We start from the raw sequence: 23,498 nt of genomic DNA, 5'->3' as shown, positions 1-23,498 counted from the left end.
TTACTGTACATAAATATTTTCAGGAAACTTCCTGGTAAATTATTAGGAAATTACAGTCCAATAAAATAAAGTGTTAGCCATAATGCTTGCTGTAGTATTGTATGTCTAACAAAATGAAAAATGTAACCCATCAGCATATTTTTATTTGCTAAAATTAGCTAAAATTATTTGAAATCAAAACCACCACAGCCATGGTTAATTTAGTCTCAAGTCAACAATAATCCACATCAAACACAAGGAGAATATACAACACAGAAGTGAGTTAACTTGGATTCTTCTTAGTTTTACAATGTTGTTTTTGATGAGAAATTTGCTTCTGGCTTCACCCAAAGCGTGATGTAACAGCAGTAGTAGCTGATCAGTGTAGCTGATAATTTTTGCACAAAAACTATTTTGGTAGATATACATTTGGTAGATAATACCATCCAAAGACCACCGCAATAGTAAACCAAGAGGGTTCAGGTCTGGCGTAAAACACAGGAGGTGAAAAACCCACCTTGTCTTCTTCCTCTGACGACTCAGAAACCTCCTCCTCCTCCAGAAACTCCACATCCGACTCTCCGGGTGCGATGGGAACGATGACCGTCAAGTTGGGGTTCGTCATGTAGCTGTCCCCCTCTGGTATGATGTACTTTTCGCCATAGCGTCCAAAAATCCCACCATTGCTTTCCACGTGATTCCCAACCAGCTTGGTGGCCTGATTGACCTTCTGCTTCCGACGCTTCAAGCCGCGGTTGAAGAGGTCGGCGATGCACGTGGTGAGCCAGGTGACACCGGAATGGATGCGGGCGATGGCGATCTGGATGTTGTTCAAATCGCCATCTTCTTCTGGGGCAGAGAGGTTGTCGGAGCTGAAGGAGCTGAGCAGCAGGGCCAGAAAAAGATTCAACACCTGTGGACAGATAGGTGTTGTGTCACATTACATATCACAACAATTTTATAACCTCACAGCCATTTAGCCTGAATACGGCAGAAAATGCTGTATTTACATTGTGCTTGTATCAACATTTATCTTTCTTGACAAATCAGAGCGTAGTTTAGCCTGTAAGCTTAAGCATAAGGGTACCTCATGCATGACATGACCTTCTCCCTATTTTGTCAACACTGGCAAATCCTGCATTGTAAATTCAGGAGGATATTCTACACAGATATGCTCAGGCACATATGGTTGCCGTGAGCCACACTGAAATCAAGTTTCCAAGCATCCAACTCCAAGTAATCTGTCTACTAGCTTAGAGAGCAGCCGCATCAAGCACATCTCTGCACAGCAGCATGTGTGTGTGTGTGTGTGTGCATTGCCTCTGTGATGTGCACAGTTGGTAAGGATCATCTTTAGCCACTGAGCCAGTCAGAGATGGGGAGCATGAGCAGATGATTAGTGACGAATGCCCTGCACAGCCTTCTCGCCCCTAAGCATCCTGGATAATCCCTTTTGGATAAACAGCTTTCCCATGATTCATGTGCGGTGAAGGTTCCTGTCCATTAAACTCAATAAGAAGCACCGTCGTGATCTTTGCCCAGACAACAGGGTCACTGAAGGTGCTATGTGCCCTTTAAGTCGTTTCACCACTCATCTTATGTCAGTGCTTCTGAAGGGCCAGAAAGAGTATTTGAAGAGTCAGAAGGTGTGAACTGGTGTGAAACCACCAGCGTAAAGATGACAAATGGTGCTGGAGGTAGAGAAGACATGTAACTTTGCAATTGAATGTTTGCTAAGCTCCGCCTCCTTAGTTACTGTTGCAAGTCAAGCTTTGCATTCTGGCACGGCACAAAAGGCAGCTTACAGAAATATCCAAGGCAGCTTTAATACTCAACATTTTTAGTTATTTTTGAAACACGTCTATAAAAACATGGCTCTTCAAAACTACAAATATGAGTTGGTTGAAAACTCAATCTCCTGCTGACTTTGTAACACTTTCTTGGTTTCGCAACAAAAGTCCCGTCAATCTTCTTAAATGTGGACATGCCGGCTACATAATGAATATTGTGCTTAAAGACTGAGGCTAAAGCTTCATGTCTCAGGCAAAAAGTCAGAATTCCCACAAGCTGATGATCCATGCAGAAGACATGGGGATGAATGAGCAGTATTGTAAGGGCATTGCAGGGTAGAGTAGTGAGCCTTGGTATTATAGTATAGAATTATGACGAGAATTACCGCTCTGTGGTTGTATAACTCCGCCAAACAGTCAAGTTGCAGTTACGTCCATGTCTGTCCAGGACGTCATCACGTCATCATTTTATCCTTTTAGACATTTGTGTGAAATTGTCATAAAAAGCATGTGAATTCTTCACGACAAGGTTTTAAAACAGTTATGCGACAGAACTGAGCTGATTGTAGTGCAGATGACGCTCATATTGCAGTGTATAATACTTTTCTAATTTGTGCTAAGCATGAGATGGAGTATCCAGTAGCTGGTAGCACATTTCTCTCTTGTTTGGACTTCCGTAACACATACAGTATCTCTTGGTAATTCATGTTAGGGTCAGGCCACGTGCCCTTAGTAGAAATAGAATGAAAAGAAATCCTGAAAATGGATCAGGGCAAAACTGTATGATAATAAAAATAAAGTTAAATTAGATTTAACTCGCTCAGGCCGATGTAATCCAGAAACAGAATACAATACAATGTGTGATTTCAAGAATCAACACTAAAATGACACCACATTCGAAGTAAAACTACACTGTCCATGAAAAAAAAACGCTGCCACTGCTGGCTGCCTGCGCTTCCGGGATTTTTCTGTTGTCATTAACGTAAGCTTAGGACACAGCTGGACGACAAATCACCATATGGGCGGACATACAAATATACACATATCCTTGCTATGGCACAGAGTAACAGCAGTTGTGTACAAACAGAGCTGTTTATGCAGATTAACTACTTTTTTACGTAAACAGTCGCATGCTACGATGTACACGCCGTGTAGCATCCTGTGTGGAACTCAATACCTGCTGCAAAGGCTGGAACGACAGCGAGAACACTGTGGCCTTGGCTAATCCTTTGTACAGTACTTAGGTCACTAGGTTTCTCCCATAAGGCTTAGTTCATTAGCAGCGGATAAAACATTCAGCCCCGTTGGTCATGAGGCTGCGGTAAAGCCGCTCCTCGCGTCCAAACCGTTGTGGCTACACAGAAATCTGAGCTGGCAAAACATATAGCGACGGGGCATCAACAACTGATTGAGGATGTCAATCGAGTATGGAATTGAGTATGGAATCACCAACCCTCATTGGTGCAACAACACAATCCCTGATCAGTAATGACATTATCACTTGGTTTACAGTTGGTTGTATTGACGTGCAATAGAATTTCTCTCGAAGTAGACTCCCTGCTACCTTAAAGTATATGTGCTAGGACTAAGTATTGTTTTTTAGTATCGACTGAAGATAAATTACAATGTCCGTGTTCGTCTTAATGACGGAACATATCACGCAGTGCAACAGAGTAGCTCACTGATAAATAGACAATAATGGAGGTTTACAGTCAATACTTGTTGGTGTAAAATAAGATTTATTTTTGTGACGATTTATTTTGTAGATCACCTGCAGGGAGTATTGAGAGAATTTATATAATATTAGTAAATCTTCACAATTCAATGGTTTTGGTCATGGGCTTTTTTGAAAAAGACTTCTAAAACACGTAAAAATGAAATACTCACCACCAAGTTCCCAATAACCATGACCAACATGAACACCAGGATACAGAGGGGTTGCCCGGCCACTTCCATACAATCCCACATGGTCTCTATCCATTCGCCGCACAGCACCCGGAACACGATCAGGAAGGAGTGGAAGAAGTCCTTCATGTGCCAGCGAGGCAGCTGGCAGTTGATGGAGATCTTACACACACAGTCCTGGTAGTTCTTCCCGAACAGTTGCATGCCCACCACAGCGAAGATGAACACGATGATGGCCAACACCAGCGTCAGGTTTCCCAGGGCGCCCACCGAGTTGCCGATGATCTTGATGAGAGTGTTGAGAGTGGGCCAGGATTTTGCCAGCTTGAAGACGCGTAACTGATGAAGAGAACAAAGTGGAGAAAACAAATGATGCTGCATCTTTACAAGAAGCTGTGTGTTTGAGTTTTATGTTTGAAGATGATCTAAAAGAATTGAGTCCTTTGTCAATCACCTTTGATTTGTTAAATATATAAAATATACAACAATAGAAAGGCAAACAATGGCAAATGACGAATAGTGAAAAAGCTAGATAAAAAAAAAAGAAGACAGAGTTGAAGATTTCTGTTACCAGTCTGAAAGATCGCAGGACAGACAGCCCCTCTACATTGGAAAGACCCAACTCCATCAGACTGAGGCAAACAATGATGCCGTCAAAGATGTTCCAGCCCTGCTGGAAGTAGTAGTAGGGGTCCATGGCGATCAGCTTCAGCACCATCTCAGCTGTAAAGATTCCTGTGAAAACCTAGAACAGATACAGAGGGACATAAAAACAATAAGAGGTGGAAAAAAATCAAAAAATGTCCTTTTCAAGTGGAATATTACTTAGTGTATTTCTTTACTAAAAGCTGCACTAGTTCATATTTGTATATTAACAATGGTTCAAATGGATTATGAGTAATGTGACAGGTGTCGCTTGTGACCCACTGATAATTACTACCCGACTGTAGATCCCTCAGTGTGCGTTTTAGTGTATTTTAGCTCATAGTTTTGGTTTTATGGTCCGCGGAGATACAGTACTGTTTGGTTCAGTTTCACCGCTCGAATCAACCTTGTTTCTAGCCGCAGGCAGTGGTTTTCAGCAGAAAATGCTCTGATAAACCCACCGTACACTTATGGCCCAGCATCAAACAGCAGATAGACAAAGTGACCGACTAGCTGGTGAACATAGTGGTGCATTTATCAGCTTAAGAGACAGACATTTCCCTCGTGAGTTGGTGGAGACCAAAACAGAGCAAGAAGCGGAGTGAATATTAGACTTACACTCATCAGGTGAACTCAAACACGACTCCAAATGAATGCTAATGTTGCTCTGTATTTGCTGGATGTATAAATACATAACATAACATAACAGCTTCATAAGGTGAAATGTCAATGATGTGTTTACAGTTTTTCTGCTACATCGAAGTGACCAAAAAATATGAAATAACACAGCTTGTTTAAGTTGAGGTTTAGAGCTCTGAGGAAAAGGTCAAAGTGAAAAAAAACAAAAAGTACTAGAATGGATACTCTGCAATGTACCAGTTTTAGGACCCAGACATATATCACGTTTAAGAGAAAATATCGAGAATATTTGGAAATGTCCTTCACTTGTTGTTATTCAGCCCACGGTGTAAGCCCAAATTTCACAGAAATAATATTTCTATTTTTGAGATATTCCACTAACTAAAAGACAAAGAAATAGGACCAAAACATAAGCAGTGATGGCAACAAATAAGAACGTATTACTTCCATTTATCTTCTTTTAAGTATGTTTTCAAATTAGAAGACATTAGCAGAGTCTATAATTTACCAGTAGGGGAGATGGCAAAATAGAAATTGGGGAATCAATCCCACTCCCTCCTAAAAATACTCCCTCTTACCAAGGACAATCGCAAAATAGTCTAAAGCACAACGCTTGATAAAGGATCAACACGGCCTTATTTGACCTTAAGTGCAGCAAAACACTGGCTATAAAAAACCCAACTGTCTGATAAAGAAAGACATTATCTGAATGAATGCTGTCGCCTTTCCTCTTCACTTTTTTTTCCTGGTGAAGCTTTCAGTCCTCTCCGCTGCCAACCCAGCAGCACTTAGGAGAAAGTGTCTCACACGCTGGCAACCTGCCCGCCCCTATCTTTAAAAGCCCCTTACCAGATTGCCCACTGAAAGCATCGTGTTGAACTCATCAGTCATGGGATAGTGCTCCAGGGCCATGAAGAGGGTGTTCAGCACAATGCATATGGTGATACCCAGATCCAGGAAAGGGTCCATCACCATGAACTTCACCCAGTCCTTCAACTTCAGCCACCAGGGGCAACAGTCCCATATCAGGTACTTCTTGGCGAATGTGTACCAGCAGGGATGGCACTTCTGCCTCGACACCTCTAGCTCTGCAAAGAGACATCAAGGTGAACTATTCATCTCCAGGCCTCTCCCTAAATCCCCTCTTAAAAAAGTAAATATGATGCTACAGTTAACAGCAGATTAGCTTAGTTTAGCAAAAAGGCTGGAAACTGAGGCAAACAGCTCTGTCCAAAGGTAATACAATCCACCAACCACTGAAAGTTCACTAACTAACACAGTACATCTGTTAAATCCGTGCTAAAACAGTACAAAAACAGCTAGGGGTTATGGTAACGACAAATCAAGATTAAGCCTGTTAATCAATTAGATTTAGAGGTGGATTTTGTTGCCTTCAGACAGAGCGAGGCTAGCTGTTTCCCCCCATTTCCAGTCTTTGTGCTAAGCTAAGCTAACCAGCTGCTGGTTAGAGCTTCAAGCGTACAAACATAGAGCGGTATTGACCGTCTCTTCTAATTTTCAACAAGAATAGCAAATAAGGGCATTTTCCCAAAATGTCAAACTATTCTTTAGTTACTCAAAAGGACTCACCCCCCATGGCATCGCTGAAGAAGCTGACAGAGCTCAGCCCTCTTTTCCTTTGTACTGGAAGGGGCTCAGTCACTGTTGGGGAGGGCTGGAGGAAAAGTCTGGTGACTGTGTCCTCCACACTGGTGAGCTTTGGGACAGAAAACACCCCAAAATAAAATGCTTTGTTTCTTTTTCACTGCAGGATTTTCTAACTACACACAGGCTTCTGTCACTCACTGTGTCTTCCCTGACCCTCTCCATGCTGTAAGCAGGCATGGAGGTGGGAGTGTGTAGGCCCAGAGTGGTGACTCCATTCTGATCAATGGAGATGTTGAGCCGGCCATTGATGTTGAGGCTGGGGGTGAAGATTTGAGAGCAGTGGCTCCGCACACTGCCCGTCCTCTTCTTCCAGGCCGTTGTTGTTGAACTGGTGCGACTCCTGAAGGCGTCCCCATGCGTGCTGTACTCGTCGTCCCCAAAGTCAGCCTCTGAGTTGTTGCGCGGCCGGAAAGCGCTGAAGACGCTGACCTGGCTTCCCCTCCTGGTGCTGAGGGGGTGAGAGGAGAGCGTGGCCAGCAGAGGGTGGACCGGAAGGGGAGACAGAGATGGCTACAGAAACACAGAGGACACATTAGTTCCAATGGCTTTTCATAAGAACATCAAAGACTGGGAGAAATGTTTAGAGCGTGAGTGTTGGATGACATACCATTGGCTCATCCAGTGGGTCAAACTTCTCTTCAGCAGCTTCCTCTGCTGTTTCCTCCGACAACGCCTGATGCGATCTTCTTCTCCGGCTGCTGCTTCGGCGTATGCTGCCCATCTTCAGACAGAATGGAGACAACTCTGGGGACAACACTGAGTCTGTATCCTGTGCTTGTTGTCTTTTTGCTGCCAACTTCACACAGAAAGGAGTTATGTTACTGGAGACCATTGATTTTTTTCGTCCTAAATTCGAAGCACACATATGAATATGAAAATCCTCGCTGACTGTTCGCATTGAACCTACTCTTTGTTCTCTGCGAAGGTGCTCCATGGCCAGCTGAAACTCCCTCTCCTTCTGCCAGGCCTCAGCGATGGTTGCCTGATTCTGCTCCTCATAGGCCATGGCCACTACAGCCAGGATGAGGTTGACCAGGTAGAAGGAGCCCAGGAAGATTACCAGCACAAAGAAAATCATGTAGGTCTTCCCTGCTGAGCGCAGTGTCTGAGGGAGCAGACATGAAGTCAGTACAATCAAATCCACATGTTAAAGGAAAATCCTGAGTCCTTTTTTTCTTAGTTTCGGCATAATGTTTGCTTATGGACAACATTTCACCGAATAATTTCATTGCTGACATTTGAGGACTCACTCATTCTTATATCTATAATAATATTATAACGCAGTATTTTTATTATGCATCATAGACATGGGCGTCAAAGAGAGTGTTAACCAATGTTTATTTAATCATCATTATTTGACATTTGATTGAGCAAAACTATTGTATTCTACTGTATGTATGTATGTTTATGTGGATCAAAATATATTTAAAATTCACCACAAACCAACACAGAATATTGGTAGATTCAAAAATGGCACCTGGTGAAACAGTTTCTCCCAGTAGTCTTGTGTCATGAGTCGGAAGAGGGCCAGAAAAGCCCAGCCGAAGGTATCAAAACTGGTGTAGCCATAGTTTGGATTCCTCCCTACTTTTAGGCAGTCAAATCCATCTGGACACTTCCTGTAATGCACAAACAGTTTAAAGGCAAAAGACAGACGATTATGGGACAACACTAATAAACAAAGGCGGTGCACAATCCAACCAGTGGCAGCTGGGGCAGACCCAGCTGTGGTAGCGTGCAGGCCGCTTTACCAGAGTTAAAAACATCTCCAGTATCTGCGTACATGTAGCCCGGTGGCCTTTGATTCCGCAGGGGAGAGAAGCGGATGAGTCAGTAAGTACACACACTGCTATCAACACCATTATTTTCAACTGAAGAGGGCACTTGAAATTCGCTCCAGGCAGCAGCACTAAAATGCGCCGCAGCAAAAAGGGATTATGCTGAGCCAGATGGATGTCAAGTTGCAGTTCAAAAAATGTTTCCATGCATTCATCTCTGATCTTCATTGTCAGGTAGCATAGTGGCATTACAGCAAATATTTAAGTCCAGCAGCTGAAAACAAGCTGGACTGCCATTTCAATCTGAGTGCAGAATAATTTCGTAATGGCTGGGAAACAGCTGGGCGGCAGAGCGCTGCTGTGACAACAGCTGTAGATCTCACCAACCAGCCAGCTAAGTAGGAATGCTCACTAATATCCAGCAGTGAGGACAGAGGAGGCCGCGTGAGGCCAGCGACATCTTCCTGTCGGGCCGTTCCTTCCCCTCTGCTGCGCTGCTCAACCTGTGACCAACCTGCTCACCTCTTTTACTCAATATGGTTTTGCATATTTCAGTCCATTAACTAGATCCTGTTGTTTCGTGAATAAAATGACTGTTGACCGTTTTTCAAAGCATATCGTGTTGTTTTTAGTTTGATGTCCTACCTTCTAGTAATAGTTTTTTTGATATTCATTCCAAAGTAGCGCGCAAGAATAATAATACTAAATGTAGTCTTTTTTAGATATGAGATCATGAGTTGATTAATTGAAGAATATTAATGAACATCTATTTTCACAAACGATAATTAATGTCAGTAATTTCAAGCAAAAGGGACAAACTGTTTGCTGCTTTTGTTATCTGTAAATTGGAAAAACAATTAAATGGAATGTTGTCTGTCAGCATTTTTGGGCATTTCATAGATACACTTTCAATTTTGAAACTGGAATTTATTTATTTTAACTATATTTACTGTAATGTAATCAATGGAAGACAATGGCTGCATGGAAAGTATGAAATCAGTCAGAATTTGATTCAGTCAAAATAATAGTGAAAGCATTCAAAACTTCCACTTTAATCAGTATTCTATTTGTTCAGAATGTTTTATTGGATTTAAATTTCTCAATAAAAACCAGCATTTCTCTAGCTTATCTTATTAACCACACTGCTAGCCAATGCTGTCCCTTAAACAACTGCATGAATGTGAGACTTCTCTTGCAATTTGATGCTGCTGTAAAAAACAAGGCTTCTGTCAGGCTAATGTTCCTGATGTTTCTATACTAACTGCCCTGGAGACTGACTCTTGCATGGGTTTATCCAGAGTCAGCGCTCCTCAAGGACAGCTGCTATGCCACATGTACTCGCTGTGGGATCTGATCTGCCTCCACACACACAGGGAAGACCAGAATATGTAGTCATACCACTGTTCCTCTTACTCTGTGTAGATCCTATAGTGTATTTCTTTGTACTCATTAGCAATACTCTGGACGTCAGTGTATTACTCAGGAGCGATAAGTATTCATTTATTTTTCAGATTTGGGGATGTATTTATCCTGCTATTTAAGGCAACCATTGCTTATAATTCGTATCCGTTTGATGTGAAAGTCAGCAGACTCTTGTAACTTGTTTTTACATTGGTGTCTTTGCACTGTAATGCAATTACAGTGCAAAGTGATTGAAAAAGTGTTGACTGCATTACACCATAACTATAATGTAACATTGAAAATGCAGCCTCAATGTTCACTGTGATGGATTACAAGAGTATGCTAATTGATTTCAGACTGAATAGAAATGAATGAAAATCAATGGCTTCCAGGAACGCTAGGAAAAACACATCATAATAATCATTCAACATATATTTGATAATAATCAGTATAAATGATTTCTAGTTAAGGCGCGGTCCTTTAGACTTTCATAAAGTCTCGTTTCACCAGAGCAGCAGAGTCCCCCGGTGCGTAAGAGCTCTGTGGAAGCTCTTTGCTTATATGTTTACAGTATTTATAACTAGTACTCTTAAGAGTGTACCATCAATTCCCTGCAGTTTGTGCAACAGAACAGCAGAGGAACATCTGTCAATCGCAGCAAAGTGTTTTCCCTCTATGGTGGGCGGGGCTGAGGTGGTGGGTTTCTATGCCCAAAGTCATAATCCGTGATGCATAGTGGCTTTAAGACGTGAGGGGATAAGCGGTGGCCTGAACTCTACAGTAGGCGCGATGAGAAACAGCTTGGACTTTTGAAGTAAATCATTTCTCACAAACTTGTTAACCATCTAGGCTGAAAATATCATTTGAATATGTGTACGCGTGTGTGTGTGTGTGTGTGTGTGTGTGTGTGTGTGTGTGTGTGTGTGTGTGTGTGTGTGAATGTGTGTGCATGCCTGCTCACTTGTGTATGTGTGTGCCATCATAACGTATCCAAAGCTTCAATTTGGAAAACTGCTCAGGGATTACTTTTTGGAATACACTCAAAAGATTAAGCATCCTCTATGTTTTACGTCCTCCGTCCTGATCTGCTTAATATCTTGCCCGTCTCCACAGCCAGCCTCAGAAAGTTCCATCTAAAATGGCACATGAGTCAAAAGGCTGGCAATCCTTTTTCCCAACAGACACATAAGCTGCACTATGGTTGCTCTAACCCAGGGGTCACCAACCTTTTTGAAACCGAGAGCTACTTCAAGGGTACCGAGTAGTACGAAGGGCTACTTATTTGATACAAACTTCCTGAATAACAAAGTTGCACAGATCACCTTTTAATAATAATATATGTGAAGAGACTGTTTGATCACATGTCGGTTAATTATTCCTCACAATAATTATTAATAATGATTTCCACAACAATGATGGTATAGCTACACATACATATTTAAACATGCAACTTTTATTTCTGTTAATCTGTTTCAACATTTGAAAGTCAGAGGTATCACATCTCTGATATTTTTGTATCATCACATGATTAAAGCCGGTTACTTTTGCACATAGCGCCTGTTGGTGAATGATGCAGTGGTAATGTAGAAATTTTGCGAAGTCTGGGTCACCTTTGTATTGCGCAATGAAGCCTGCATGCCGGCCCGTCATCGCGGGAGCCCCGTCTGTTGTCACCGACACCAGCTTTTCCAACGGTACCTTTTTCTCCACGAAGAAACTAGTAACCAGTCTGGTCTATAGCCGAGCGGGGGATCCAACCCTCCGAGGCGCGCGAGCGTCTTCGGGCGCCCGCGTTCAAACCTCTAGTCTGGGCCTTTTCGATCGGATTGCCCCGCGGCCTGTTCCGAGGATTTACGGACCTGACGACGGGGAACCTGAAAACCTAGTGCGGTGCGGCGGCCTCGTCCTGGGTATCCGCCGTGCGCCTCCGGGTACCCAACTCTCTTATGACAAGAAATATTGTCATTTTAAAATCTACACTAATGCAAGCGTTTTTGATTTAAAAAAAGAACAGCAACTACAATTTTAGACGGAGCTCCATGGTGACTAGTGCTATTTTTAGAACATGTCTCGCGGGCGACTCACGTGGTCCCTGCGGGCGACAGGGTGCCTGCGGGCACCGTGTTGGCTACCTCTGCTCTAACCTATAACCTGGCAAGTGAGTCACTGTTTCTTTCTGTCTTTGATTTAGCATCAAACTAACCGCAATGACATAAACAATTGAATAAATACCATATTCTTGGTGATGACAGAGCAAAGGTAAAACTAAAAGGGAGACAAAAGGAATAATCTCCCCCGTTTGTCTTATTGTCCAAAGAGCCTTTAACACACCCATTACAACAGAATGAGACAGAATGAGTGTCAACACACAATAATAGGCAACGCATCTAAAACAGTCCAACTGCAGTAGTTTGTAGGTAAACTGTGGGACAGCTGGGTAGGTCATGTTGGTGCTATTCTGATCTTACCGACCTACTATTTATGGACGTTTAGTGACGTCATTTCCCTCTGAATGCCCTCAAATGTATCCTCTTTTCGCTCGGACAAATTACTGAATCAGATTTGACTTCTTGGGAGATTAAGCTCCTGTGTTTTTGGAGGAGAGGTTACAGAGTGAGATTAAAGCTAAAGGGTTGACCGCACTCTGATGCCAATAAAAATCTCTATCCAAGAGAAATGCATGAATTCATAGATATAAAACATATTAAATTGATTTAACAATAGACAACAATAAATCATTTAACTAAAAAGCTAAGCATGTTTAAATTTCGGTATTTAATGAATGTATTAATGTGCCTGTATCTGTGTGTTTACCAATACTATTTTGCTCTTTTACTGTCTAAAATGATTTGGTTTACTTATTTATTTTCTTGTCAAGCAAATATAGTTGTTATTGTTATTTCAGCAAACGGGAAAAAAAAAACAATCCTGTGCCTGTACACATCATGTTACACTGTAAAATGGGTGAACCATGAATTGTTTAGGGGTGCCGTTGATCTACCAAGATATAGAACCTAAGAGTTGTTTTAAGAATTTAAGAAAAGAAAAATAATTCCGCCCCAAACTTCCCTGTTAAAGCCTAATATCATCACCATTTTTTTGTTATTTGCCATCATCCATTATCTTGTATCATTAACAAGAGCACCTAATGGAAGCCATTTGTTGAAGCTGCAGGATTTCAGATTCACACAGATGGGTATTTAGTTCACTATAACCCTTGAACTGGGCCTGGCATGGGCAGAATCTGAGTCATCCTGTTCTGCTTGTTTCAAAAGCATTTGGATTTATAGGATTATTCAGTGCCTCGGCTGAGTAGCAATATTTGGAAGGTTTCACACTGTGCCTTTGATTGGGAACAAAGTCCACAGATAAAATGTATTACATGCACGTCGACATTTATTCTGATGTTAGAAACTCAATCGAAAATGTCTCAGCTCCATCACAAGGACACAAACTTAAAGTGCTGCTTGGAGACTTCAGACCGGTATCTCCTCTAAACAATAACAAAATATCAATCTGAAGTGATCCGGTGCACTCCGTTTGACCTAATTATGTCATAGAGCTTTTGAGATGATGAAATCTCCAAAGACCCCCCTCTCTCCAGCTGGCAACTCCATGTTTCTCTGTAAAGGGTTCCAGTGGAGCCGGGGTGATTATCCACACCACATGTCGTCTTGTGCACAGCCTCTGTCACGCTACGCCCCTCCCTCTGATGGGATCGTTCCTCCATACATTACGCCTATAAGTCACAGATTTTAATGTGAAGCCTGAAGTACGTCATCTATTGTTGTTTCTGTCTTTTCCAGTCCTGCAAAAAACTATTTGCGGCAAGTCTGATGCTCAAGCTACTGTATTCAATTATACACATAACATGGGATCAAAAGCCATTAGACGCTAAATATTCTGATATTATGTAATAGCCTGCAGATGATTAACAAGCAGTAAGCAGGAGAAACACTCACTTACCCTGCATCACTTCCATATCCGCATATTAAGGCATCCTTTGCTCCTTCAACTTTGTAAAAATTATCTAGAAAAAAGGGGAAAAAGAAGTTGAAGAAGTTTTTTGTCTAACTTCACTGAATGCTGATGATAAGGGACAGTATTCACTTCATGTTCATATGTGTCTCTGAATTTTTTTTTGGCTTACCTTCACTGGTGAGGAAGTCCGCCCTGGAGCTCCAGGTTCTGTTGTTGCAGATGAAGGATGCGTTGGGGCTAAAGGAGGAGTTGACGCAGTGGGCGAGGCTGCGGATGCACTTTTGCCGCAGCAGGCCCATGAAGAGCTGCAGGCCGATGAGGGCGAACACGCTGAGGCAGAAGACGGTCAAGATCATCACGTCTGCCAGCTTCCTCACGGACTGGATCAAAGCGCCGACGATGGTCTTCAGACCTTGACGGAGGAGAGGAGACAGCATATCAACTGTTTGGTAACACAGGGACACATTGGGGTTTCTGTTGTGTGTCGTGGTCACATTACCTGGGATGACTGAGATGGTTTTCAGTGCTCGTAGTACTCTGAAGGTTCTCAACGCTGAGACGTTTCCGAGGTCTACAAATTCTGTCAGATATCTGGAATTTGATATAATAGGATTTATGAACAACAGTGATTTGTATGATCACCGAGGATAATAATACATTTTCAGACATACTTAACGGTTTGTATATCATGTCTTTATAGTTACACTTCAATCAAATAACATTATGAGGTTGTCTTTTTAGTGGCATAGCAACTTGGTTTTATTCTTTAAATTCATGTAGATTGAACTGTATAAACAATTAAAAAATTACAACACTGGCATATAAGTTGATGTAGCTAACGTGTTAGCAAACAATTGCCATACAGCAGATACGGAGCAGCATTAGCATTCATTTGGAGTTTCTATCCAACTAATGAATGCAATATTCAATCTTCTTTTTGCTCTGTTTTGGTCTCCACCAACTCAGCCGAAAACAACACGAGAGCTATGAGTGAACTAAAACCAAAACAACCAGCTGAAAGACTCTAAAATGCTCCTTAGAACTGAGTGGCACTGCAGACGAGTAATAATTCTCTGCCGGTTCAAGCAACCCCTTTCACATACAAGTAGTCATGTGATCCACTGTTAATATAAAAACAATGCTTATTGCCTCCTTAAGAGTTAAAACAACAAGAACAGCATGGGTTGATCACCTGTGAGAGGAAATGACAGATGACTGAACCATAATTAATCAAAAACAAAATAATCGCTGAAGGTGATGACAGCTTTCAGCGTGTTTATGCGCTGTTAAAGGGATTTTGTCTCGCTGTTTTCAAACAAAGCAAATGTCCTATCAGGATGATTGGTCTCAGACAACGCTGTGCCAATTCATCGAGAGGTCACCTGTCTAATCTGCCACCTGCATCATGGGAAGTGAGTCATGGCACACAGATCTATGACATCAACAATAGGCTTATCGTCGTGGTGTTTCAAATCACTACTCAGGATGACTGAGGAATTACTGACAATCACTTTGGCATTACTGAAAAATATATATTTTTTAATCTTAATCAAATTGCTACAGTAAGCATAAAAACTATGAATTGAGGTGGACCTTTTTAAGTAGATGTTTCTGCACAATGTAGGCCAAGCCACTGCTAATGTAAAGTGAAATATGAGTGAAACATGAATGACACTGTTACTTACGCCATGGAAATGACGCTGAAGTCCAGCCAGTTCCATGGATCTCTCAAGAAGGTGAACGGCATTATACAGAATCCTCTTGCTAAAATCTTTATCGCCGACTCGAAAGTGTAAATGCCAGTGAAAGTGTACCTGAAAAAAAATTCATGGAGGGGAAATTAAATGCATTTAGCTCTGAATCAAATGTTGCAAAAGAGCTACAGTCCAAAATGCATTTCAGCATTAACATAAACCACTATCCGTATCAACAAGGACCGAAAGACAAAGCATGGAAAATAAATGTGTTAACGCTCTCAGACCCAAATGCTTTGAATGCAGCAGATTTAACGTTATACTAACTTTAAATATGGAGGAGTGATGTCACTGATTGTGTGCAAGACCGGAAATAGCATGCCTAAACATATATCATCGCAGTCTACATTAACACCTGTATAATGTTTACAAAGACAAACATATGCAAAATAATGTAAGTCTATGGACACGGTGAAGACTTTCCAGTGGTCAGTTCATTCATATTCCAATTCGTTCCGTACTTGTAAACAGTCTTTTACTTCAGGTCTGCCACAGTCAAACAGCAAATATGGAGCTACGGTCAGCCGCTGGTTAGCTTAGATTAGCACAAAGACAGGAAAAGGGGAAACAGCTAGCTTCACTCTGTCCGAACAAAGTCTTCATACCAAAAGGTCTAAAGCTCACACATGCTATATCTTGTAAAAAATAAATTTAAAAAAAGAAGTGTACGTATAAACAGTTTCAATGCCAAGCTATGTCTTAGCTGGGAACAGTAAGTTCCTGAAGTCTCAGATTTTTGTTACTTTAGGAATAGCACAGGCTAAAGTTAGCTGTTTCCCTGTTTTCGCTACGCAAACGTTGAACTAAGTTAATCAGCTTCTAGCTGTAGCTTCACATTTAACTAACGTATACAAGAGTATAGTTGATATTGTCATCTAACTCTTGGAAACAAACCGCTTGTCTTTTTACATCTATTCATAGTAAATGAATGTCTAAAGGTGCAAAAGTAGATGAACAAATTAAATCAATGAAGATATCATTAGCATGCTGCATGCTAAAAATACATGTGACCCACTGATGATGACAACTCGGCCACATCTTCCACATCATGCACATCACAATATTTTTGAAGAAAGAATTTTTAGAGACTTTTTAAGTTTCATTCGACACCACATGCTTTCTTTTAACATGCGTTGGGACGTCCTGAGTACAGTATATACCACTTGCATCATATACTTACATGTCATGATTCCTCAATCATCACTAACGAAACAACAAATCCCAACAAAGCTCCACATTAGAAAAACATGAAGCACAGTTTCAAATTATGTCCAAGACACACAAGTTTTAACTTAAGCACAAAATGTGTACTTACTCCAGGTACTTTGTCCATGGTGCCGGATCAGACATGGCCATGAAGCAGCAGTTGGTCAGTATAGTGAACATTATGAACAAGCTGAACAATGTGGAATAGAGGTTAAGGAAATTACTGTGAAATAGTAACTTACAGTCAAATAAGCCAACAATGTATGACACAATGTTTCTTGTAATCCTATGAAATATACCCATTAGGATAAACCATCACTGTGTGCGATAACGGTAGTAGAAATACAGTAAATGCAGGTTATGGAATTTTTAAGTAAGAGCTGTATCATTCTCTCTTATGGATGAATGAAGCAAAATGGCAACAATAACAAAGGATCAGTCAGCTGCTAAAATAAAAATAAAAATCTATCAGAATCAAATCAATAGAAAGTCATTAGAATAATCATCTAAAGAGTAACTAGTTCCTATCAACTAATCTAAATGATCTAAAATACATTTATATTACATACTAAAATGATGAAAAACAGTTCCCCCCCCCCCCCCAATAGGGCTCTTCAAATGCAGTTCAGAACATGATGCCAGTTTCACTTGTGATTTAACAATCAATAACAGTTAAAATATGTTATATAAAATATGATTTGATCAATAGATGATTTGTCATCAATAACACAGAGGAAATCCAGAGGAACATGCAAAGTACAAATCGGCTATCTGAGAACTAATAGGCAGCCGTCACATGATGTCAAATCTCCTTGCTCTTATTTTATTTCAGAGATTAAAAGAGGGATATGAGGGGATTTGCTTTGCAATGCCAGAGAGGACCATTACAAAGCTGTTTCAAAAATGGGACTACGAAAAAATCCAATAGCAACCTTCGGGTGGAAATCAGTAAATATTAGAGATTGGCTTATCTGCCAGTATGAGATGCAAGAAGTGGAATCTCTCTTTACAGCATAAAATGATCATTTAGGTGGAAACTTTTCACGGTGGTGTGTTCTCTGCAGTCTGATCTTCATGCTATCATATAAGGCTATGAATATATCCTTATATCACTTCTAGTATCTCTATATTTTTAAAGCCAATTAGGGCGTTCACCCACCAGCACTTTATCACAAATGTCATTAATATCAAACTAATTAAAGTGAGGGGTAATATGGTCTGACAGAAGATCAAACAGTTACATGATTATTTTACATGTCCGAGGCAAGAAGAGACACAACAGGCTCTGGGTAACCAAGAAAAGGATATGAATGGACTAAAATTTTTATGGCGATTGATCTGATGAAGTGTAATGGACTAAATATGTAAACTGCAGATGTGGCACTGAATCTGAAGATGACCTTCCCTTTGTTAAGTACTATAAAAGTCTGTAAAAGAAAACAGAAAGAAAACAGAAATCAGCAGTGAGAAATATCTCATTTTCCAAATATCATTGCTTCACTTCTGTGAACAAAACAAATTGTAACAAGTCATCAGATGTAAATGCATTTTCCCAAACAAGTTTTCCCATCATGCACAGGCTCCTTTCTGTCCAGTTCTGCAGAGAAAAGAGAAACGCAGTTCAGCGGTTTTCTTTACCCTGCAGCCGATGATCATATAACAGCAGTGTCCACCATCGGTGTTAACTTCCCCCGCAAGCACGTCTGCCTCCAAGAAAGCTGCAAGTGCACATACACACGCAGCCAGCGGGGCCAGTTGAGATAATGGAGCCAACTCCAAAGCGGGGCAGAACCTTTCCCCAACAGATGTGGCTTTTATTTAAATATTTTTTCCGTCTTTGGATAATCCTCCCATCCAGCAGCGCATCACATGCCAAAACAAAGAGACCCTGAGAATGACTGCCACGTCCTTTTTTTTCATCTCCCCATAAGCGGCCCATTAACGGGCAACAGCCTGATCTACTCACTCTGCATATCAAAACTTGCTAATCTTATTTCTGCGTCCACAAAAGACGCAGCCGCTCTGGTATCCTAAATTCAGGAGGATTCTGATCAGGAGGATCACAGACATATCAGAGTCCAGAGGACAACTTTGTTGATCATTTATCGTGTATCAGAAAAATAGCAGCATCACTGACGATACTCAAATGCCAATGATTAATCTCCAGTCACAGGTTTTTCACACCCTTAACCAGTTTGTTTGAGATGCAATCATGGCAGTGAATATTCAAAGATGTGTTTGGAAACGATCATTCAGTCGTGGTATTAAAGAATAAGTTTCACAATATTTCTTAAGTCTGTCTTAGTCAGGTGCTCATGTGTACGTTTTTGCTGACTCTTTCCTCCTGTTCATACAGAGATTCCTTCGTAGTGGATGTATTCCAAAGTTTAGCTGAAGGTTCTATGAGTCTTCAACTGTACGAATTAGTCAAATAAAACTGGTCTCTTCCAAAGTTACAGCCTTTTTAGCAGCAAATTTCCTTTTTGAGTTACTTATATGTCTCTCTAAGGAAAAAGTCCGGGGAAAAAAAAACTGTAACATTCAAGGACTTTCATATGATTACCTCAGAAAGCTGAAGCCTCATAATAACTTCAGCTACACTTTGAAATATATTTTTGCACGGAACGACGACTGTGGATTTCATCCCCAATCACTTCAGATGGAAGCATGTTAGGAAGGGACCTTTTAGTAGCCAGTAGGAACAGAAGATGTTCATTGGCCCATTCAACACCTTCAAATAGGTGGACTTAAAGCTGTTGATGTGGCTTTGAACTGATTGGCCCATGTTCCTATCAGATGTCTGTTGAAATGGTGTAAAATGTGGCTGATCTCCTCACAACGTCCTATTAAGTAGTTTGGCTAAATTTTAAATGTAAAAAAACAAACAGAAATGAAGGCCTTTCTGCTTTATGAATAGATAGTTGAAAGATCAGTTTGCTGCTTTTATTTGTCATATATATATATTCACAGATAGTAAGCCGAGAACATTTAGGACATTGGTCACTATTTTCTGACATTTTCTAGACCAGTTGTATTGTAGTCAACATAAACATGACCACCACTGTTTACCCCACCCAACAAACACACACACACACACACACACACACACACACACACACACACACACACCCTTGTACAAAGAAGCTCTCACCCTCTGGTTCTTGTAGTAAAATGGATCAATGTCTTCCAGTGGCACCCCGACAAGTTCTGTAGGGATGTCACCGAAGATGCGCGGCAGCTGCTTGCCTGCCTCCAGGTCGAGCCTGGGTTTGGGTGACTCTGCGTTCCTGTGAGCCTCGTGGCAGTCCTTGACGTTCTTGGCCTGCTCCTGCGCAATCCGCTGCTCCAGCGCAGCCATGGATTCGCGAGTGAACCGCCGCAAGCCATCAGGACCCGTTGGTAACAGCATGGTTGCCATCTTTTCATCCTGATTCTGCTATACTAGCATTTACTTACAGCTACGGGGCGGGGAAGTGGGATGGGGGGGTTGAACATATAGGGAGAGGAGAGATGGAGGAAAGTGGGTGAGAATCATCCAAATATAAATCACACAGGCTTATGAGACAGTTTGTGAACAACATGGCTTCTTGGATGTGGCACTTCTTTCAATACAAGCATACATAGATCTAGCAAACGTGTGCACATAGGGCTCCCACATGTGGCCTCCTTCGAGTCAAGGAGCTGCTGACAGAGCTGGGTCATGACATCACCCAGGTGAGAAAGCAGTCTGCCTTTGAGCTTGTCTGGGCCAGAGAGCTTTGTTTGGATTTACTCTGAACAAGGTGGAAACCTCATTCCTCCTCTCCTCTGTGACCGGCGTACGTGAGGGACTGGGACTGCTGGTTCCAGTCTTCTTGTAGTAATGATCTGTTGAACTTTCTGTAGAAAATGTTAAGCGGCTCAGCAAAAGATGCAGGATCGGGATCTGTCAATCGTGGAGTTGAGCCCTTGCCATGCCTCCCTTGCATCTCCAGTGGTGAACGTTTTCCTCCACTTTACTCTTATACTGGATTTTTGCCTTGTGTCTGAACGTACACTCCAACTCACTGACACTTTCTTTGTCGCCACGTAAAAATGCCAGTTTCTTTTTTAGTTGGCATATTTTCAGTCTGAAAGCTGCTTTAATCAACATTTCTATGTGGATCATAAGATGTGTATAATGTCAAGAGAGGTCGCTTGTAGTGACGACAGAGAATTACCACCCGACTCTATTTCCCATCAGCTCCCCGGAGCGTTTTAGCGTCATTCAGCTCATTGTTCTGGTTTTGTTGAACTTTTAGCTATTTGTGGCGAAGCTCACGGCTCACACCAGCTTCATATCCAGCCGCAGCAGGCAGCAATATTCAGCAAAAAAGCTTTAACTGTACATGCTCAGCACCAAACAGCAGACGGATAATATTAGCAGCTAGTTTGTGAACATGGTGGAATATTTTCTAGCTAAATAGCTAAACACTTTCCTCAGGAGCAGGTGGAGACCAAAACGGAGGTACAAGGAGAGACCATATTGCACTTTAGAGATTGTCTCATTTTCCTACAAACACAAACGTATAACATCAGAATGATTAAACAAGTATTTATACTGAATCCGACGCTTTGATTAAACAAGTATTTATAATATAAAAGTTGTTCTGTAAAAACATGAAAACACTATAACTCATTAACACAGCAATCAAACAACAGGAAATACAGAAACACACAGGTATGTCTCCGTCACTGACACTCTTCTTGTTTACTAACAATGTGTTTTTGCAATATATAAAGGCTTTAATCATTGCATTGCCTCTGATTTTCTGATTGGTGGATGGTACTCGGGGAGGACCAGACACATGATATAAATGTTTTCCCCTTCCAGCTGACCAACAGCAGCTCCCTGTTATCCAACTGCCTCTGTCAAACTAGGGCAGCCATAGTTGTCAGTCAGAGGGATTAAGACCACGGTCTGCAGGTCTGACCGGAGGTTTTCACCAGCAGCACTGATTTAGGAATGGCAGTCACTTGCTGTTTGCCTGCCTGGGCCTGGACATCGACCTGCCAGCAACCTTAAAGACGTTTTTAACATTTTTAACATCAAACCAAAACGCACCCCTAAAAGCCAAAAATGTCTTCCAGACTAAACCGTGTACCGTGAAAAGTTAGCCGCAACTCTACACTGCTGATAATGCCGCACTGACCGACGGTGTTGTCGCAGAAGCACAGCACCCAACCTCCGGTTCCCCCTCAGGTAAACACTGTTAATGTCAGCACTTTTCGCCGTAGTTTGCACTGTTAGCGCTGTTAGCACCATTAGCTATGAGCCGCCGGCTCCCTTCGACATGTTGAGAGCCATGTGGGGGCCAATGAAATCTCGGATATTGTATCTTTAAAGTGCAGGCTGTTTAAATCATAATTGTTACATTCTGATCTTACAAGATACGTTGCTATTAGGGAATATGTATCTTTCAATTGTCTATCTACACATTCAGCCGACTTGTTTTAGACAAGCACACAAATGTGGGTCGAAAATGAAATTTAACTTTTAGCTCTATTTTGGTCTCAACCAACCCCTGGGAGAAACTTCTGGCTCCTCCTGAGCTTCTAAATGCCCCAATGTGTTTGCCAGCTAGTTGCTAAATGTATCTGTCTGCTGTATGGTGTTGTGCAGGTGACATACAGTTGGTTTTTCTGAGCTTTTTTTAGCTGCAGTTAAGTTAAGTTGCGGGACATAGAACCAAAACCCCAAGCTGAAAGACACTGCAAAGAGCTACGGGGAACAGTAGAGTTCAGTAGACTCTGTTGGACCAGGGTTCCAATAAACGTCTGTTGTACAAAGATTATGATTCAGTCATATAAGACAGTTCTCCTGAAACTTGACTTCACAAACTGGTAATGATGCATTTTCTTCAGTACAAAAGAGCTTTCTAGTGCCTTTCCAGTTTACTACCATGTTAATAATGTCACACTCTGGCTGTAGCAGAAAACTAATTAATGATTATTTGTACCAGAGACGATACTAAATATAATTTGAATAGCTTGAAATATTACCTGCGAATGTCTAAAATCTTAATTTCCTTTTTTCTTATTGGCAAACTTAGTTCCTCTGCACTTAAATAAAGAACAAGTAGAGTTGGCAGATAATCTGATCAGAAACCAAAGCCACTGTCTAAATACAGACAATACTAGAGGCCTTCTTTTACTAAAAGATCATTCCCTTATTTTAGCCGGTGACAGAGGCTGATATTTTAACAACTGGAAAAGCTTTCCAAAGAGAGGATTACATTTCTCTGTTGCCCTTTTGACAGAGAAAATGGTATCCTTTTCATATTGACTAAGCTCTGCGAGTTCTCCATCTCCTCCCGTCCTGAAATGCATTGATCCCTTCACACGTCCAGCCAGACGCTAGTTATCTGCTTTCACATGATCTGCTTATTTGGCCCAGGTAAATCTCAGATCAGCTCATCTCATACACTGAATCCAGCGCTTTCCCATTCGCCAGCAAAATAAATAGGTTAAGGTCCATTTGCAACGTCATAGAGCAGATAAAGTCTATTTCTGTCAGGACGTGATGTATCCTCCAGAGAAACACAGTCACAGCATGTCTTCTTTGAACGGTAACAAACACTACAGACCAGTAAGAAGATATCTGACAATGACCTCTGCTCTGTAGCGAACAACATAATCAAAGTACATATGAATAATATTGTTCTCAAGTCAAAGAGAGAAATTATCTGCCTCTGTGCACTGGTTAGATTTACACACTAGGAAATAAAAAAAAG

The 23,498-nt window shown here is 41.4% G+C and overlaps 1 protein-coding gene across 3 annotated transcripts in view; it reads right to left on the bottom strand.

Moving 5' to 3' along the window:
- The window catches only part of LOC116387524 (sodium channel protein type 4 subunit alpha B-like), a 38,880-nt gene that overhangs the window by 12,598 nt on the left and 2,784 nt on the right, over positions 1 to 23,498 (bottom strand). Inside the window, exons 2-17 of one of the 3 annotated variants that reach the window (XM_031854720.1) lie at positions 19,898 to 20,204; positions 18,055 to 18,173; positions 16,856 to 16,945; positions 15,472 to 15,600; positions 14,286 to 14,377; positions 13,956 to 14,198; positions 13,772 to 13,835; positions 8,104 to 8,245; positions 7,534 to 7,731; positions 7,234 to 7,422; positions 6,765 to 7,136; positions 6,549 to 6,675; positions 5,808 to 6,046; positions 4,246 to 4,419; positions 3,657 to 4,013; positions 497 to 892 (exon numbers count right to left, since the gene is read on the bottom strand). In XM_031854720.1, the coding sequence (XP_031710580.1) occupies positions 497 to 892; positions 3,657 to 4,013; positions 4,246 to 4,419; positions 5,808 to 6,046; positions 6,549 to 6,675; positions 6,765 to 7,136; positions 7,234 to 7,422; positions 7,534 to 7,731; positions 8,104 to 8,245; positions 13,772 to 13,835; positions 13,956 to 14,198; positions 14,286 to 14,377; positions 15,472 to 15,600; positions 16,856 to 16,945; positions 18,055 to 18,173; positions 19,898 to 20,164 (3,198 nt within the window). In that variant the 5' untranslated portion in view covers positions 20,165 to 20,204. Of the gene's footprint in view, positions 1 to 496; positions 893 to 3,656; positions 4,014 to 4,245; positions 4,420 to 5,807; positions 6,047 to 6,548; positions 6,676 to 6,764; positions 7,137 to 7,233; positions 7,423 to 7,533; positions 7,732 to 8,103; positions 8,246 to 13,771; positions 13,836 to 13,955; positions 14,199 to 14,285; positions 14,378 to 15,471; positions 15,601 to 16,720; positions 16,744 to 16,855; positions 16,946 to 18,054; positions 18,174 to 19,897; positions 20,205 to 23,498 lie in introns of those variants that run through there. The other 2 variants (XM_031854719.1, XM_031854718.1) reach the window with 2 other exon arrangements.

Source organism: Anarrhichthys ocellatus, unplaced genomic scaffold (genome assembly GCF_004355925.1).
Source record: "Anarrhichthys ocellatus isolate YVR2014 unplaced genomic scaffold, GSC_Weel_1.0 scaffold15, whole genome shotgun sequence".
Classification (NCBI taxonomy): Eukaryota; Metazoa; Chordata; class Actinopteri; order Perciformes; family Anarhichadidae; genus Anarrhichthys; species Anarrhichthys ocellatus.
This window is presented reverse-complemented; position numbering and strand designations above follow the sequence as displayed.